This window comes from Xiphias gladius, chromosome 16, assembly GCF_016859285.1.
Source record: "Xiphias gladius isolate SHS-SW01 ecotype Sanya breed wild chromosome 16, ASM1685928v1, whole genome shotgun sequence".
In the NCBI taxonomy this organism is placed as follows: Eukaryota; Metazoa; Chordata; class Actinopteri; order Istiophoriformes; family Xiphiidae; genus Xiphias; species Xiphias gladius.
Window position 1 is genome coordinate 15,465,210 of NC_053415.1, and position 16,441 is coordinate 15,481,650.

Here is a 16,441-nt window from a genome sequence, read left to right on the forward strand (position 1 = left end):
TAAGCTGAACAAAAGATGTTGTAGTCTGTCCTCACGCACCATCACGCTGAAGACGCCACATATTAAATATAATTCCCTATCTTTTTTCGTAGGGGGAAAAAAAAACGCAATTTCATGCAACTGCAGCACATCGTCAGATATTGTTTTAGCCAATTACGGAAAGTGAAAGGTGCATTTCATGAGATGAAAGTGTCAGAAAGGCAGCAGGCTATTGCCGATACGTACCGGATGACGCTAGTGATGGATGAAGCCAGGGCGAAAGGATGCTGACGAGCAAAGTGGCCAGAAATATCAAATGCATGATTCATATTTGATAACTGAATAATCTCAATATCAACACATCAACGCAGTGGAAGGCTTGCGGCCCATGTTGGCGGGGAAGGTGCCGTGCGGCAGGGATTTCTTCATGGATCCAGGAGGCACCGGGCTGCTGCTGCAGTAGCGGCTGACGAGAGGAGAGGTGGAGGAGGAGGAAGGGTGGGGGTTGGTTGGGGCAGCAGAAAGAAGGCGGTGGCCAGGCAGCTACTGGAAGTCAACCGGCAGACTCCTCCTCGATGAGCACAAAGATGTCCTTCCTCCCCTGCAGGTGACTTCAAAGGCATGGCTGTCAGATCACCACAACCTGACACGGACAGGAAACGAGCGACACAGGACTGTACATTAATAATCAATAATTACGCACCAGAAAAATGCGAGGCTCGTTTAATCCTCCGACACAAAACACGTTATTATGACAAAGAGGGATACACACAAAAATATATTAACAAAAAACAAAAAGATGATGATGATGATGATTATATCTAATACAGTAAGTAAAACATTGGTTTCATCTTTGTAGTAATATATAATAAATATTTGATTAGTCACTGTAGTAAACAATGATAGCATATATGGATTTTACTGCAGGTTTTAAATTAATGGTTTTCACTAACTGAAGACAACGTGACATTTTAAAAAAGTTGACTACTTTATACATTGTTGTTGGGTGGTTTAACCTCTAACAATGTCTAATACTGTAGAACCTATCATGTGTTTTGCATGTAAAATTGATCATCAAAATAACTACTAGCCTACCTACAGCTATCAAAGAATATTTCCCTCGAAAACATTGTGAAGCAGAAGTAGAAAACTGCAAAAAACAGAAGTAATTGGGCAAAATATAGTTACTTTAAAAATGTATTTAAGCACTTGAGTAAATGCACTTACATTTCATTACTGCAGATCTTGGCACAAAATTTCATAGTATATGTTATGATGGAAGAACAGACCACAAGTGGCGTACTCACTGTAGGTATTAGTCGAATATATTGGTCTGTCCGTGGGTCTTTTTCTCACAGCAGACATTTTGACTCACAGAAGGAGAAAAACAGGTGTTAGGTGACAGTGCGACAGTGAGGCAGCATGCATAATACCGGGACCCTGAAACTGAAGCGGCTAAATGGAATTCACCCATCATTAATTTTATTATTTATATCTGTGCTGTCTTCCGTGAAAAAGGCTCATATAGTATATACGGTCAGTTTTGACCTACTGACCCTTATCTTACAGGATGTCTAGTCATCCACCTCAGATATAGTATGAGGGAGTTCTCTCACAAATCACAGCTACTGTACATAAAAGCAGCACAGATCCTACATATACATTTTTGTGTTCACATTTTATTTATTTGATGCATATGAACTAAAATTTGTTCCCTGAACATTAATTCTGCATTAAAGGCCCACTCCATCCCAGAGTTTCGCTGTAACAGTAAAGTAAGGTGCTAACCCATCAAAAGTCTTCAATGAATGCTGCATTTCTACCGGTCCATTGTTCAATGAAGAACTGTAGTAACACAGTGCTCTACATGCTAATTGGCTTTTCCAATTTGAAAATAAAACATTTGTGAGGGGGAAAATGTAATAGGCATTTCCAACAGCAGACATGTTGCATGTTTGAAATCAGTGTTATTGTTATTAGTTGCACATGTGCATTTGCTGTTATGAAAAATCATAGCTGTGAGTCTTATGCAAGTTACTTTGGCACAAGTCAGACAGTCATTACTGGCAGTGTGGAGTGGCTTCAGTAGTGGATAGAGCTAAAAGGAGTGTAATCAAAAATGTCAACAATGTACTAGTGTCAGTTTTGAGGTTTTGTTGGTCTTCTATAATAGTAAACTGAATATGAATGGGTTTTGGCCCACTGGTGAGACAGAACAGCAGTTTAAAAATGTCTACATGAGCTCTAGGACATGGTGATTTTAAGGATGGTTCATAGAGCAAATGATTGACCGATTAACTAAGAAAATAACTGGCAGACAAGATCAGCAGTACAAAATGTTAATAATGATAATCATTTGTAGTAGCCCTAATAGTTTCATTCAAAAATTTTATTCAAATTTTAGCGTCCTCAGCAGCATATCTTCAAGGAAGACTGTGTCACAGGGGAAATGGACTATAATCAGTGCATGGCATGGTTTCTAGGTTTAATTATAAAACTGCGCAGAACACACAGATACACACACAACAGAGCTGTTGGAGGATATGACGGCTCCCCCCTCAGGGCTGAATGATCCACAGAGGGATGAGATGGTCACTTTGGGTTGCTGGAGATCGACACAACTGAGACACGGCTGTCTGGCTAGCTGATGAAACAAAAAGGGATGAGTAAGCAGCAGTGTCCACATGAACAGTCTTTGTTCAACCTGCATCGGTTTGAAAAAAGAGCCTTTGCTGTCATTAAATTTTGGTTAATTTAATGTGATCTAATCTACAAAGGCAAGCTCATTAAAGTTGAGAGATTTAAACATCAACAATTGACTTTGAGCAGTAGTAATTTTCTGCTACACCAACTGTATGTCTGATTTTCAATGAAATTTCCTTTTTGTTCAGGATATAAAGGGAGAATTCCACAATGAGTTGCGAGGCAGAAAGTTGAAATGTTCAGCCCATAAAGAAGGTAGGGCTATGCCTCCATCTGTGATGCGACAGCAGGTGTTTCGCTTTAGACAGGTGTTCAGTGGGGTGTGGTCAGAAGAGCAGCGCTTTGAAAATTTCAGCCCATGAGAGCAGTATGGCAGCACTGATGATAGACTGCAGTGCAGACATTTATTTCTATTTTTCTCTATAATTTGTGACAGCTGTATTTTTCACATGAACAGCTGCAAAACGCACTAACAAACCAGCCCGGTATCCCCAGTAATTACATTCATATTGAACATTTTCACAACACGTGCTTTACTACCTATGCCACAGTTCAGTACCAGTGTATTTTTATGCACAATGTCTTCAGTGGCTCAAGTTGAGCTTCGTCAAGTCTGAGTTTGGGCTTGAGAGTTCTGACTTTTTAATTTTTAACAGAAAGCCTGTGTTACAAATGGGGGCATGACTCTGTTAAGATGCTGAAATTTAGCAGGCAGAGAGGGTGTTATTAAAGAAGATAATAAGTCTCATAATGGGAAGTGTAGGATAAAGCATTTCAGATCTTGACTCATACAATGGACTAAAACTCAAGATATCTCAGCATCTGTTGCTTCCATTTTGGCCATTCTTCTGTTTATTTATCTGTCTCTAGTGGAAGGTCCATTACCTAATCCCTGGAGTACCCTCTTAACCATAACTTAACCATACTCTACTTGCCACGCACAGATATTGTATAAATAAATTATTTGAAGTGGCACTTCATGGATTTGACACATGAAGAAAAGTTTACTTGTCATGAACAGCTGTATAATGTCGTGTGTGGCTCTGGGAGGAGCTTTATCAAGTTTTGAGAGGATAACCCCTGATGGTCATCAGGGGTCATCTCTGCTTGGACTTGCAGAGTTCCCGTTTTTTAAATTTTAACAAAAAACTTGCATTACATACAAACTGGAGACAGCGAGTTTGAAATAGGAGCGCGTTTGCAGGCAGAGAGATACTGATGAAAGATGCTCTTAAGCTGCATTATAGGAAGTGTAGGATCTTCATCACTTTTGAAGCTGTTCTTGTACTAGGCACTAAATTTCCAGATACATTCAATGCTATATCAACCATTTTTTTCTCAAAAAAAAAACAAAAACAAAAAACAACTGCATTTCACAAGTCCCCCAACTAACCCTTGAAATCATTCCTTAGCCGTGCTGTAGCTTCAAAACGTTGTCATTGAATGTTTAAAAAAGTTGTCAGTGAACACTACCCAGCTTTTGCTGAGTGGTTCGATACCAGTGTCTATGTCTGGAGACAGGGCTGGAATAAATTAACACTGGATTTCCCGGGTTGTTTCAGCCAACATTTTACGTTGCAATCAAGCCCGTCTGCACACCCACACTCAACCCGCAGAGGCCAACCACAAGTTTATTTTGTTTTAATGAGAACCAAGCAACAAGGTGCGACCGGTGGAATGCCTCGCAAGAAAGTAAGGGGCAGCTGGCAGCACTCAAACTGTCTGAATGCAGGCCCTTCGCACCGAAGCAGTGTGTGCTTTTTGGGGGAAAAATAAATAAATAAAAATCACTATACGTCTACCAAGACAAAAAAAAAGTGCAACATTCAAAACCTTCCCGTTTACTCACTGAGGGGGGGGGGGGACGCGTGTGCTGAGGCTTCAGCCTGCTGTTACGAAACCGCCGCGGCTCCTCTGAATGAAAGCATTCTTCGCTCCGTGCGGTTGACCAGTAACTTCTCGTCATTCCCTGCTCCCCGCTGGACGCGTCAGACAGGCGCGCCCACTGCACACATCCAGACCCTGCGCGCAACCAGTAACGGAGTTTAGTTCGGATGGACGCGAGGAAGGGCTACACATGAGAGAGAGAGAGAGAGAGAGAGAGAGAGAGGCAGTTTTCTACAGCCCGAGTGGGAAGTCACGGACCAAGCCCAAGCAAAACGCAGCTAAAAGGCGAAGTGACCCGTGTTCTCGATCCGAATACTGAGATAAGGCGGCGGCGCTGCACTTTGAGGTAAGCGATGCACTCTCGTCTTCAGACTAACGAAAAATCCCTTCATGTTTATCCCATTAGTATGCTAATAGTGTGTATGTGGCACCGACTTAAGTATGAACTGTTATTTTCCTATTCGACAGGCTAAATATTTATGTTTCTGACACTTTTGTATAGACACTCTACTTTTTTATGTGTTGACTGCATCGATTCTGCATTCAGCATTTGTCCCGTTAGTTTCTATCCTTTTTAGTGGTCTTTTTTTTTACTGTCCAGTCTAATCGTAATCTTTCCAATACATTTACCACGTTTATCTTTTTCTCTTAAGACTTAAGTCCTCTCTATTGTTTACTTAGATATTATCTGCTGTGGTTTTCTTATTTTTAAAAGGACATATTCTACTTCATATTCATTTGTTGATTGCACTGATGCTTCATTTTGCTTCATGTATACTTTAACAGTTATGGTCTTAGTCTGGCAGTACTCTTTTCAACAGATTTTCAGGGCAGAGTTGCAGATCTGTCTTATTATTCAACCAGGTTTCCTTTTTTTCTCTTCGAGACTGAGATGTAATTTGTATTCTCAAAGTTCATATGGTAGTTGAAGACTCTCCTTTCATGATGTTGTGTACTTAAACATTAGTTTTCAAAGTTCATTAATAGGGTATATACGAATACATATGTATTATGTAAGGAAGACTAGAGATCCTAAAACATGAAAATAAAACATTACTGACTTTAACAACATTCATCTCGAACCAGTAATTCAAGACTTGAATAAAAATGTTAGTGGTCATGGGCACCGTTTTTGCCTTGATAATGATACTAATATTGCAGATATGTGCAAAGACATAACCTGTCACTCAGATTTTTTGCTTATCTTGGCCTTTGAAAAGATGAACAATGAGATACATGTTTTTCAATCATCCAAACATTAACATTTTGCCTCTATATGCATAAATTACGTAACAATATGATATCTGTCCCTTCTTCCATATTTGCTTACAGAACAAACAATACAACTCATACTATGAGGGCTCTTTCTGCCTCATCTGTGGGGCATCTCACTGTCCACATCTGTTGATCCAAATGGATGTTGACACTATGTTACAGGGTTTCTCGGGACACACCCAGTCCTGGCCTAAACAGAGGAGCTGATGATCAGAAAGAAGCGCAGGACAGGCAAAGGTCATTTTGGAGATCAGCCAAGCATAAGCACAAAGAGTGTGAGGTAAGAACTTGTGTTATAGGTTTATATAATGCAGAGGGATTCTTTAAGATGCTGTGTTTATTGATCACCTTATAGGAATGCATCTTATTATGAGATTTTCCTCCTCACAGATAACTTCAGCACAGAGTTTACATCCTTCCAACAATGGGTGACTCCAGCGAGGACTATGGAAACTACACTTACGAGTATTACCTGGAGTATGGCGACTTGGAAGATCTTAAAGTAGAACACAGGCAAAGGGAAACGATGCACATTATCTCAGTGGTTATCTACATTATTTCCTTTGTGCTTGGTCTGATTGGAAATGGAACTGTTATTTGGGTGACAGCGTTTAAAAGCAAAAAGACTGTCAACAGTGTGTGGTTGCTCAATCTAGCCATGGCAGACTTTGTGTTTGTGCTTTCTCTACCCTTCTACATTGATTACATACTGCGGGACTTCCACTGGGACTTTGGCGTGGTCATGTGTAAGCTTAACTCATTTGTGTCCGTGATGAACATGTATGCCAGTGTGCTTTTTCTCACAGTGCTCAGCATAGACCGGTACGTTTCTCTTGTCCACCTCAACTGGTCTCAGAGGTATCGCACTGTAAAAGGAGCCTGGGTTATATGTGGCTGCATATGGGCACTAGCTGGAGCCATGAGCTGTCCTGCGCTGATTTTTCGTGACACCATGCGCTTACATGACAAAGTGGTGTGCTTCAACAATTTCCACGCACAGGACGGACATACAGCAGCCATGAGACACATTATAATAGTGGCTCTGCGTACCACGGTGGGCTTCCTTCTGCCATTTACTGCTATTTGCGTGACAGGCATACTTCTGACAATCAAAGTCAAACAATCTGGGGGCTCGGTTCGCCTGTCTAGCTTCTCCAAAACAGTCACTGCAGTAATTCTGGCCTTCTTTGTATGCTGGGCACCTTTTCATACTTTTAGCTTAATGGAGTTATCAATACATTCCTCGTTATACCTACACAACACACTGAAGGCTGGCTTTCCTCTTGCCACCAGCTTAGGCTTTTTTAACAGCTGCATTAACCCCCTGCTCTATATTCTCTTGGGCAAAAAGGTTCGTCATATCCTGAAGCGTGCATGCCTGGACATAACAAAGAGTTCACTAAGAGAGCTGAGCCAGTCAGTCTCTGCCACTGAAATGGAGTCTGTGCCAGGATTTCATCAGGAAAGTGTCCCAGAGGAGCCTGTGGTGTCATCAACTCTATGATTGCAAGCATCCTCAGACTCTTGTAAACTGTCCATGAAAAAACATGAGGGTGGCTGGTTATTACTTTAGCATAAACGTGGAAGATTGTGTGTCTTCAAGAACCTCAAGCTGGTCCAGTTGCCTTCAAATAGCCCATAGAAACACCATGACATGGATGACTGAGAATCTTAATAGAAATCCACTCTCTGGTTCCAGCTTCTCTCAAGGACTTGCTGCTTTTCTTTGTCTTCTTTGTTAGTAAACTGAATATTTTGGAGTTTTTGACAGCTGGTCAGAAAAACAAGCAATTTGTAGATATCTCTTTGGGTTGTGTAAAATGTGATGTATATTTTCACCATTTTCATACCAATTTTTTAATAATGAAATAAGCATCAACATATTTACCTTTTTTTTAAAAAAATGTACTCTCTTGAACGAAGGGCATCTTCTCATCAGTGCTCAATAGGATATTTTGGTTCTTACAGGTGAGATATTATGCCGATATCTGTTGTACTCTAACATTATGTTTTCGTACAGTTTAATATGGGCTGCTAGAATCCATATTCATGCATTGTAGTGATTTTTTAACTAGTTTAGAGATGTATAAATATTTTTAATAATATATTCCAAGTAAATATCAACTATCCTAATAAAATTTGTTCTTCTGAGCAAATACTGTACTTTGTTTCACTTGATGTTAGCAGTATGTGTCATAGCAACCTAATTAAAGAGAAAGTGTTGTTGTTTTATATAAATACAGACTAGATCTCCCGGAGGATTTTCACATTCCCAGTAACTATGCACAAACCTAAGATAAATCCAGATGTGTATTTCCTTTCCGTTTCCGGAGGGTCTGTTTACAAATGCAGCCATTTCCTGACATTATCTTTGGTGAACTCTGTGTTGAGAGGATCACATTACACTGTTAGGTTAGAGATCGAGTGCCATCCTGTGAAGGAGGGCTGTTGGGTTAAATATCTGTAAAAAAAAAAAATGGGAAAATTTGGACAGGAAGCAAACATTTTACCCTTCATTAAATGGTTAAAAAGCCCTTATGGCACTTCATGGACAACTCAGTAGCACCTTTGACAAATCCTGATTTTTTTTTCTGTAGATATATATGGCACAATAAAGGTTGAAAATAATCCACACTTGTATCCAAAGCAAATAGTGAATGCGAGGCGACTGCCACATCACCATTGACTGTCACAGTTAGGTGTAGATGAGTTTCTGCTAGAGAAAGGGTAGAGGGTACATTACTTCGTCTGTTATGGCTGCTGGTACTGAAAACCCGCACGACTAGTGTAGTCAATAACTACAGTAAAGTAGCCCTCCTATTTGGATTACGGTAGACAGGATTACTTAATCCGTGACGCAGCAGAATAACAAGACGGTGCGCAATCTGCGTCGCGGGCAGTCTCGTGAGGACGGACACCGACAAGGTACGTAACCGATCACCGCATATTATATACGGTGTAACGTTAGACAATCTATAGCCTGCACGCCAACATCGCAAGAAGGGCTTGAAATGGGTTTTGAAATTCCGAATAAACAAGTCCAGTTAGCCGGTTGACGTTTGTTGCCTTAGCTAGTTTGTAGCAGGCTATGCTAAATTAGTGGGTTTGGATTAAATGTTACAAGCGCGAAGACACCGCTTCAAGCGCCAGCAGTTGAAAATTACCGAGAGAAGTTAGAATACGAGTTAGACGATTGCATCAAGCTTTTGCTAACGTTAACGTTAGCTGGGCACATCGCTTGGCCGGTAACGTTGCCTAGTTTGTTTGATATTTCGAGAAATTTCCAGCGTTTGCGGGTTGTCAAAACATGGCATATTTATTTACTTCTCTAGAAGATTGTAGACAGTTCACCCTGGACAGTAAAGAAACGTTCTCGTACAAATACATTCGCAGCATAAATTGGCTGAGCCGTGTGAACAGTCACAGCGGGAAGTAGCTAGCTAACAGCCACTACTGTTTTTGTTTTGACGGTCGCTTATGGGCTCTTACGGTTTTAAAATTACGTAGCAGTTTGGAATATCTTAAAGCGTAGTAGACACATGAAAAATTGTGTCACTTACAGGAGCCGGACCTTACGCATGTTGTTGCCTCTCTGCCTCTATTTCAGCATGTTGCGTTTGCCTGTTGTGAGTCGGAGTCTCTTTCCCGCAGCTATTACCAAAGGAGGCGCGGCTGCAACTAACAATGGTAACAAATTGCCATTTCAACGTCCTATTTATTGATCATTGTCTTTTTTTGCGTAAAGTATGTCTCTTGTCTTTGTGCAGAATAGCCATTTTGTTTGTTTTGTGCAAGAACAAAATATTTTAATGCCTTGCACCCTTGTCACTTTGTTCCACTGATGGATTATAGGCAGGATTAAAGATTTGCCATCCACCACGTTTGGTGCCAGGCTGTTGCTGGCTCAATTTAGCCAATAGCAATCAGTGTCACTAATTTGCCATCGCTAGGAAATAGCACGAATTCATCATAGTGGAATAAATGATATGAGTGATTTCTCAGTTAACTAAAACAGTAACAGCCCTTGAAATGGGAGGATTTGCTTAAAAATGTATTTTGTCTTTGCTTGAAGCTCGCACCGCAGCTACAGCAACAGCGGCTGCCAGTAACCTGGTGGAGGTGTTCGTGGATGGGAAGCCTGTCATGGTGGAGCCAGGAACCACCGTGTTGCAGGTAACACGGTACATTCATGCATGCAGTTTCATACAGTAAGACAGGTAATTTCCTGACATTTTAAGTCAAAATATCAGATTTAGCACTGTGACTGCATTCTGTCACAGGTATGTGAGAAGGCAGGCATGCAAATCCCTCGCTTCTGCTACCATGAACGCCTGTCAGTTGCTGGAAACTGTCGCATGTGTCTTGTGGAGATAGAGAAAGTTCCAAAGGTATGTTTTGGGGTTCACATTTGACTGGTTTTTGTTCTAAAAAGCAGTGTGTATCTGTCAGTCTTGTATTTCTTTGCCTTATTTTACTGGGACAGAGCGATGCCTTCTTCAAATAATAAGGAATCGTTTTTCATGTACCTTCTAGCCAGTGGCAGCTTGTGCTATGCCTGTTATGAAGGGCTGGAACATTTTAACCAACTCTGACAAAACAAGGAAGGCCAGGTAGGTTCAAACTTACTACCCTGATAATATACAGTATATTTGTTCTGTAGAGTTAATATTGCTCTGTAATTATTCCTGATTGTCTGATGGGCAGTGCTTAACTGAGATTTTATGATAAGTCCACTTTTATTTTTGTGAGATAATGTTACCTATATTTCTATTAGCACTCCCCCAAGGAAAAAAACAATGGCAACATTCCCTCATATGAAAGTAAGCTGACACAATGTTATTCAAAACTGTCCTTTACTTTTACACAGAGAGGGTGTGATGGAGTTTCTGCTGGCCAACCACCCATTAGATTGTCCAATTTGTGACCAAGGGGGAGAGTGTGATCTACAGGTAAATGAAAGATGATTGTGTTTTCATAGGTATCATCATAGGTCAATTAGTGAGGGTATATATATGACAGGCATTTTTGTTTAGAGTCTAGGTGTTATTTTTAGGACTGATTAATACCGTGGAATATGATTTTGTGTGAAGGACCAGTCCATGCAGTTTGGCAGCGACAGGAGTCGCTTCACAGAGGGCAAAAGAGCTGTGGAAGACAAAAACATTGGCCCACTCATCAAAACCATTATGACTCGCTGTATCCAGTGCACTCGCTGTGTGCGGTGAGTCAGACTTCAGTATGTAGAGTAAACTGAGTTGCCGTATAAATTAAGAATATGAAACTAAGAAAATTGTTTACTTTTTACTCACTACAGTTTTGCCAGTGAGATCGCAGGGGTGGAAGACCTGGGCACCACTGGCAGAGGCAACGACCTGCAGATTGGGACCTATGTGGAGAAGATGTTCATGTCGGAGTTGTCTGGGAATGTTATTGATATATGCCCAGTGGGAGCCCTGACCTCTAAACCATATGCATTCACTGCTCGCCCTTGGGAGACCAGGTTTTTGGATTGTGCTCTACATTTTGATTAACTTACCAGGGTCCAAATTTTGTTTTCCCCTCGTGTATTCACTTTGGTTTTCTACAGGAAGACAGAATCCATTGATGTTCTGGATGCTGTGGGTAGTAACATTGTGGTGAGCACTCGCGGTGGTGAGGTGATGAGAATTCTGCCCCGTCTTAATGAGGATATTAATGAGGAGTGGATCTCGGACAAAACCAGGTTCCTTTCGTATCACACAAAGTTTGCTTCACAGACCTAGATTTATGAATGATGATGGCATTACTGAATTCATTACTGAACTCTTGCGTGCTTCTATTCTGACAGGTTTGCTTATGATGGGCTCAAGAGGCAGAGGCTTACTCAGCCGATGGTGAAAAATGAGTCCGGGCAGTTGGTTCCCACGACCTGGGAAGATGTGCTGACTCGAGTTGCTGGAGCAGTACGTAATTTATGATGAAATTTCCTTCTGTTCTAGTGTATGATCATTTTCAACTTGTGGTTTCAGCTTAGTTAGTCCTAAATAACATCTGTTTTATTTGTCAGTTGCAAGGGGTTAACGGAAATGATGTAGCTGCTGTTGTTGGAGGCTTGGTGGATGCAGAGGCTCTCATTTCCCTGAAAGACTTGCTGAACCATTTGAATAGTGACAACCTGTGCACTGAGGAGGTGTTCCCTATGACTGGAGCCGGGTAAGGCCATGCAAAGAGGAAAAACTGAAGATGCTGCAAAGCCAGTTGAACTAGCGCTGATAATCGGTTGCTTTTTTGACATTGGCTTAGATCTGACCTGCGTTCAAACTATCTTCTAAATACTGGGATTGCTGGCATTGAAGAAGCTGACCTTCTGCTTCTGGTAGGCACCAATCCACGCTATGAGGCTCCTCTTTTCAATGCACGAATCAGAAAAAGGTAAATTGAATGCTGTTAATACAGTACTTCTGGTTATTCAGCGAAGTTGAAGTTGTAAATCTGAGGGATATTAAACAAAAAGTGTATTGTTTACTATGAACTTGTTACCTCTGCTTTAGCTGGCTTCACAATGAGTTGCAAGTGGCTCTCGTGGGCAAGGAAGTGGACTTAAGTTATACCTATGACCATCTTGGGGAGTCTGCCAAGGTTCTTCAAGAAATTGCATCAGGAACTCACCCGTTCTCCCAGGTAGCACTCTAAACACTCTCAGTTGCAATGAATGTTATCAGTCAACTGGAATGTCTGTTTCTAATTTTGTCTGTTTTATCTCCTCTTGCAGGTCTTGGCTAAAGCAAAGCACCCTGTTGTTGTGGTTGGTAGCAGTGGCCTGCAGAGAGAAGATGGAGCTGCGATAATGGCAGCTGTATCAACCATTGCTCATAATGCTCGTGTCAGCAGTGGAGTGGAGGACACCTGGAAGGTTCTCAATGTGCTTCACAGGTAATTGTCATGGAAAATTAGAGGGAAAGCTTCCAGTAACAGGGCAGTGTTCAAGAGGGATTTTTTACTGTAATATATGTGTTGTTTTTCCTGTGTCTTCAGGGTTGCCAGTCAAGTGGCTGCACTCGATCTTGGGTACAAGCCAGGAGTGGACACTATCAGGAAGAATCCACCCAAAGTTCTGTTCCTATTAGGAGCTGATGCTGGCTGCATTACTCGCCAAGACCTCCCTAAGGATAGTTTCATAATTTATCAAGGTCAGCTGTTTTACTGCAGAGCAGCAGAAGCACTTTTATAGCCTCTCTCATTTACATTAATTTATGTATGGCATCTGAGAGAGGCAGTGACATATACTTTTTTGAATGTACAGAGGAGTGACAAAGTTTATCCTGATTTTAAATGAGCAAAGAAAACCAATGAATGCAGAGGCTTTCTTACAGTGCACAAGGGTTCACTAAAGGGGTTTGATGAGTAATCGTAACAGATTCCAAAGCAGTTAAGGATGCGTGGGAGATGCGTGTGTCCACCATCAAAATACAAAACTTTTTCTCACTGTTCATGGTAGAAAAACACCTTATTAAGGTACTTTGTGGATTTTTCAGTTCATTTGTCACCCTTTTGTATATGTTTGTGTTAAGGGTTAATTTCAGTGCTCTGTGCCATAACTACCCAGGTCACCATGGCGATGTTGGTGCACCAATAGCGGATATCATACTCCCCGGAGCTGCATATACTGAGAAATGTGGTACTTATGTGAACACTGAGGGTCGTGCCCAGCAGACCAGAATAGCAGTGACTCCTCCAGGTGTGGCCAGGGAGGACTGGAAGATCATCAGAGCAATTTCTGAGGTGAACTACTATGCAAAATAATCATGTTATATTAAGCAGTAAGAAATTAGAGTAAATACTATGTATTTTCCATTCTCTTTTAAGCTTGCTGGATTTGCTCTGCCCTATGATACTCTCGATGAAGTGCGTGATAGACTGGCAGAGGTTTCCCCAAATCTGGTGCGATATGATGATGTTGAGGAGGCCAACTACTTTAAGCAGGCTACTGAACTGTCAAAGGTCAGCTATTATTTTCCTCCAGCATGTGTTTAATTGATCATTCAGAAGGAACTAATAAAGTTTTATTCAAATGTTAGCTTGTACAGTTAATTTATCTCAGTTCACTTCATGCTCTGTAATGATGGTAATATCTGGTTTATCTTTTTCAGGCAGTGAACCAGGCTGTTTTAACTGAACCTTTAGTCCCTCCACAGCTTACTGTGAAGGACTTTTATATGACAGGTGGGTCACTGGTACTCAATTCAAATGTTTCTCAGCTCACTAAACCTAGTCTATATATTATTTTAATTCCAAAATCATCCAGCAAAATAGAACAGTGGACAGCAGTGTTATATCAGTTCCCTAATATAATTTTTCTAGGTAGAAATGGTAATGGAGTCTGAGTTAATTTGCAGTGTGCCCTTGTTTGCCCTCACTAGCTGCTGTTACATGAGCATTTTTTTTCTTTCCAAATGAATTAAAAATTAAAAAAACAATTTTCGCAAAAGTTTTACATTATCGCTGAGTAAAGTAATCATTTAAGATGTTCTTTTTACAGTCATCAGAACAAGGGTTCTGTTGGGTACAACCCCAAATCCAGCTCTCCATGTTAAGCAAACTTTTGACAAACATTAAGCTGTGTTTACTGCTGTGTTCCCTATTGAAGAAAGATTTTGCTACTTCTGTAGCAGGTCAGAAGGCAAGCTATCCCCAGCACCCACACTGATTCTTAATCTCATAAAAACTGTTTAGCATTACATTGGCGAGCACAGACTGTACATGATCTTGTTGTGTGTTAATATGACAAATTTGTATTAATCATGGACATTGTTAATGTGTAAAGTGTAGAACCACCATTTTCTAAATATATCGCCAGAATGAGTCATTTTTACTCTCATTGGGCTCTTGCACAGATAAAGATAGAAGTAAAAGACTTACAGAGTGGCAGAAATATTTGGACCTTTAGTGGTTATTCTATATTTGGAGAAAAAAAGATACCGGCATTTTTGTTATTGTCAGAGCAGTACAAGTTAATTATTTGCCTTGGAGTCATGGGGCCGTTAAAATAAAGAATCTATTTCATTTGGAGCATAATATGTGGTCAGCTAATTTCATGGCAGTTTCCATTACATGAAATATTGTGTTGGTAAGAAAAAGTATCAACTGTGTTGATACTTTTTCTACAAAACTAATAGTAAAAGCAAACCCAAAAATTATAGAAAACAAAAATGACACTAATTGAGTAAAATAATGTGATCAAAGAAAGGCTTTTCTGTAGGGGAAAAAAAAGGTTTATTTGAATGTCCAGAGAACATTTGATTGGTAGAGAGCAGATTTCAGTGGCATCTGCAAAATTCATATGAAAGTCAAAATAATGCAGTATGCTGGCCTAAAATCTCAACCAAATAGCCCACATCATTCTTCAAATTATATTAAGTAGTTTTTTGTAATGAATGTATGATTATATAATTATTGTCATGGTAACAGAAACATTACAATACATACATAACATTAATATGCGGCATGACATTTTGTAGCAGCTACAGTAATTTCTTTTAAAATAGTACATTCTCTTTGTCTCAGTGTTTTTCATACTGCACCTGAAAATGTTCATTAGAAACTTGAAAGTTTTTCAGCAGAAAAAAATATTTTTTTCCTAGCATTAGAATTTGTAATCACTACATTTTAGAGCCAAATATGACTTTAATTTGTAGCTCTAGTTCTATGACTTTTAGGTGACATTAACAAAATGCTAGAATACTGTCCCAAAGATTATTATGGTGTTTACACACTTGTATGACATCAAACACTTGACATATTCATCCTTAAAAAAATGGACTCTACTGTTGCACCATCTTTTCACTTCCAAAATATGGGTTCAAATGGGTATGTTCATATAATTGTATAATTTAATGTTTAAGTAATACCCTTTTTTTTTTTTTTTTTTTTACAAATTCATAGCAAAATAAACACCCTGGGATTTTCTAGTTAGACCCCATTGTTACATTGAGTTTTGGACAGTAGTTTAGGTGTGCAGATTTCAAATCTGCTCTCAATTTTTTTCCCATAGATCCGATAAGCAGAGCCTCCCAGACGATGGCCAAGTGTGTGAAAGCTGTCAAAGAGGGAGCACAAGCTGTGGACGAGCCAGCTATATGCTAACACACACAGTAGACAGCCATCCAACTCTTGGGGGAAAAAAAAAAAAATTATACGCACAACTCCTCTATTTGCACATTCCTAGAAACATATTTATTTGCACTTGTGTTTTACTATTGTAGATGCTTAATTTGGAACATTATGGAACTGACTGACTTACATTACTAACCTGCAGAAACATGTCTGTGCTTTACTTGCAGAGTGAACATGTAACCTTAGGTTTAACAAACCTCCAGAGATGCACCCCTGACAGTTAATGTTTGCACCTGTTAGGACATTCACATTTTAATAGTAGTGATCAAAGGTTTAAAATCTTTATCCTCCAAAGGTAAATCTAGTATCTTGTCTTCCTGTAAAACTACTAATATTAAAAGTGTTATGATTATATTTTCCTAAAGGTATAGTATTGCAAGTGTAGCTATTTGTGAGTGTGATACTTAATAAAGCAGTTTTCTGTAGCAAGTCAAATGAATTTTTG

At 40.0% G+C, this 16,441-nt stretch overlaps 3 protein-coding genes across 17 annotated transcripts in view; 2 read left to right on the forward strand and 1 right to left on the reverse strand.

Annotated features, from left to right (window-relative positions):
- LOC120801262 (disintegrin and metalloproteinase domain-containing protein 23) overlaps nt 1-9,517 on the reverse strand; it is a 33,531-nt gene extending 24,014 nt beyond the window's left edge. For 5 of the 12 annotated variants that reach the window (XR_005709079.1, XM_040148016.1, XM_040148018.1 and 2 more), the window contains exons 1-3: nt 9,405-9,511; nt 1,287-2,623; nt 226-622 (exon numbers count right to left, since the gene is read on the reverse strand). Coding sequence is in view for 11 of the 12 variants with exons in the window: in XM_040148016.1 (XP_040003950.1) it covers nt 226-301 (76 nt within the window). In the remaining variant the exon portion in view is untranslated. Of the gene's footprint in view, nt 1-225; nt 623-1,286; nt 2,624-8,135; nt 8,306-9,404 lie in introns of all 12 variants that reach the window. The other 7 variants (XM_040148009.1, XM_040148007.1, XM_040148012.1 and 4 more) reach the window with 7 other exon arrangements.
- Nucleotides 4,672-8,042, forward strand: gpr1 (G protein-coupled receptor 1). The gene is made up of 3 exons (XM_040148024.1): nt 4,672-4,915; nt 6,007-6,124; nt 6,235-8,042. Exon 3 carries the CDS (start codon nt 6,269-6,271, stop codon nt 7,346-7,348), a length of 1,080 nt encoding a protein of 359 aa, XP_040003958.1. The 5' UTR covers nt 4,672-4,915; nt 6,007-6,124; nt 6,235-6,268; the 3' UTR covers nt 7,349-8,042.
- On the forward strand, nt 8,603-16,431 carry LOC120801263 (NADH-ubiquinone oxidoreductase 75 kDa subunit, mitochondrial-like). 4 transcript variants are annotated; one of them, XM_040148022.1, is made up of 19 exons: nt 8,603-8,769; nt 9,452-9,531; nt 9,917-10,017; nt 10,125-10,232; nt 10,378-10,454; nt 10,712-10,793; nt 10,935-11,065; nt 11,159-11,344; nt 11,432-11,566; nt 11,672-11,786; nt 11,891-12,036; nt 12,127-12,255; nt 12,375-12,504; nt 12,596-12,756; nt 12,859-13,013; nt 13,430-13,605; nt 13,690-13,824; nt 13,974-14,046; nt 15,875-16,431. In XM_040148022.1, exons 2-19 carry the CDS (start codon nt 9,453-9,455, stop codon nt 15,964-15,966), a joined length of 2,211 nt encoding a protein of 736 aa, XP_040003956.1. In that variant the 5' UTR covers nt 8,603-8,769; nt 9,452; the 3' UTR covers nt 15,967-16,431. The 4 variants fall into 4 exon arrangements, 3 of the variants coding, with proteins under 3 accessions (XP_040003956.1, XP_040003957.1, XP_040003953.1); XM_040148023.1 differs by lacking the exon at nt 8,603-8,769 and adding an exon at nt 8,811-9,089; XR_005709080.1 differs by lacking the exon at nt 8,603-8,769 and adding an exon at nt 14,363-14,503 and having other exon boundaries at nt 9,212-9,531.
- Nucleotides 16,432-16,441: the final 10 nt, after the last annotated feature.

Coding starts and splice junctions, on each gene's coding strand:
- gpr1 (XM_040148024.1), top strand. CDS start 6,269: ATGGGTGACTCCAGCGAGGACTATGGAAACTACACTTACGAGTATTAC.
- LOC120801263 (XM_040148019.1), top strand. CDS start 9,384: ATGAAAAATTGTGTCACTTACAGGAGCCGGACCTTACGCATGTTGTTG. Junction 10,018..10,124: donor CAGGAACCACCGTGTTGCAG/GTAACACGGTAC, acceptor ATTCTGTCACAG/GTATGTGAGAAGGCAGGCAT. Junction 12,757..12,858: donor GTTCTCAATGTGCTTCACAG/GTAATTGTCATG, acceptor CTGTGTCTTCAG/GGTTGCCAGTCAAGTGGCTG.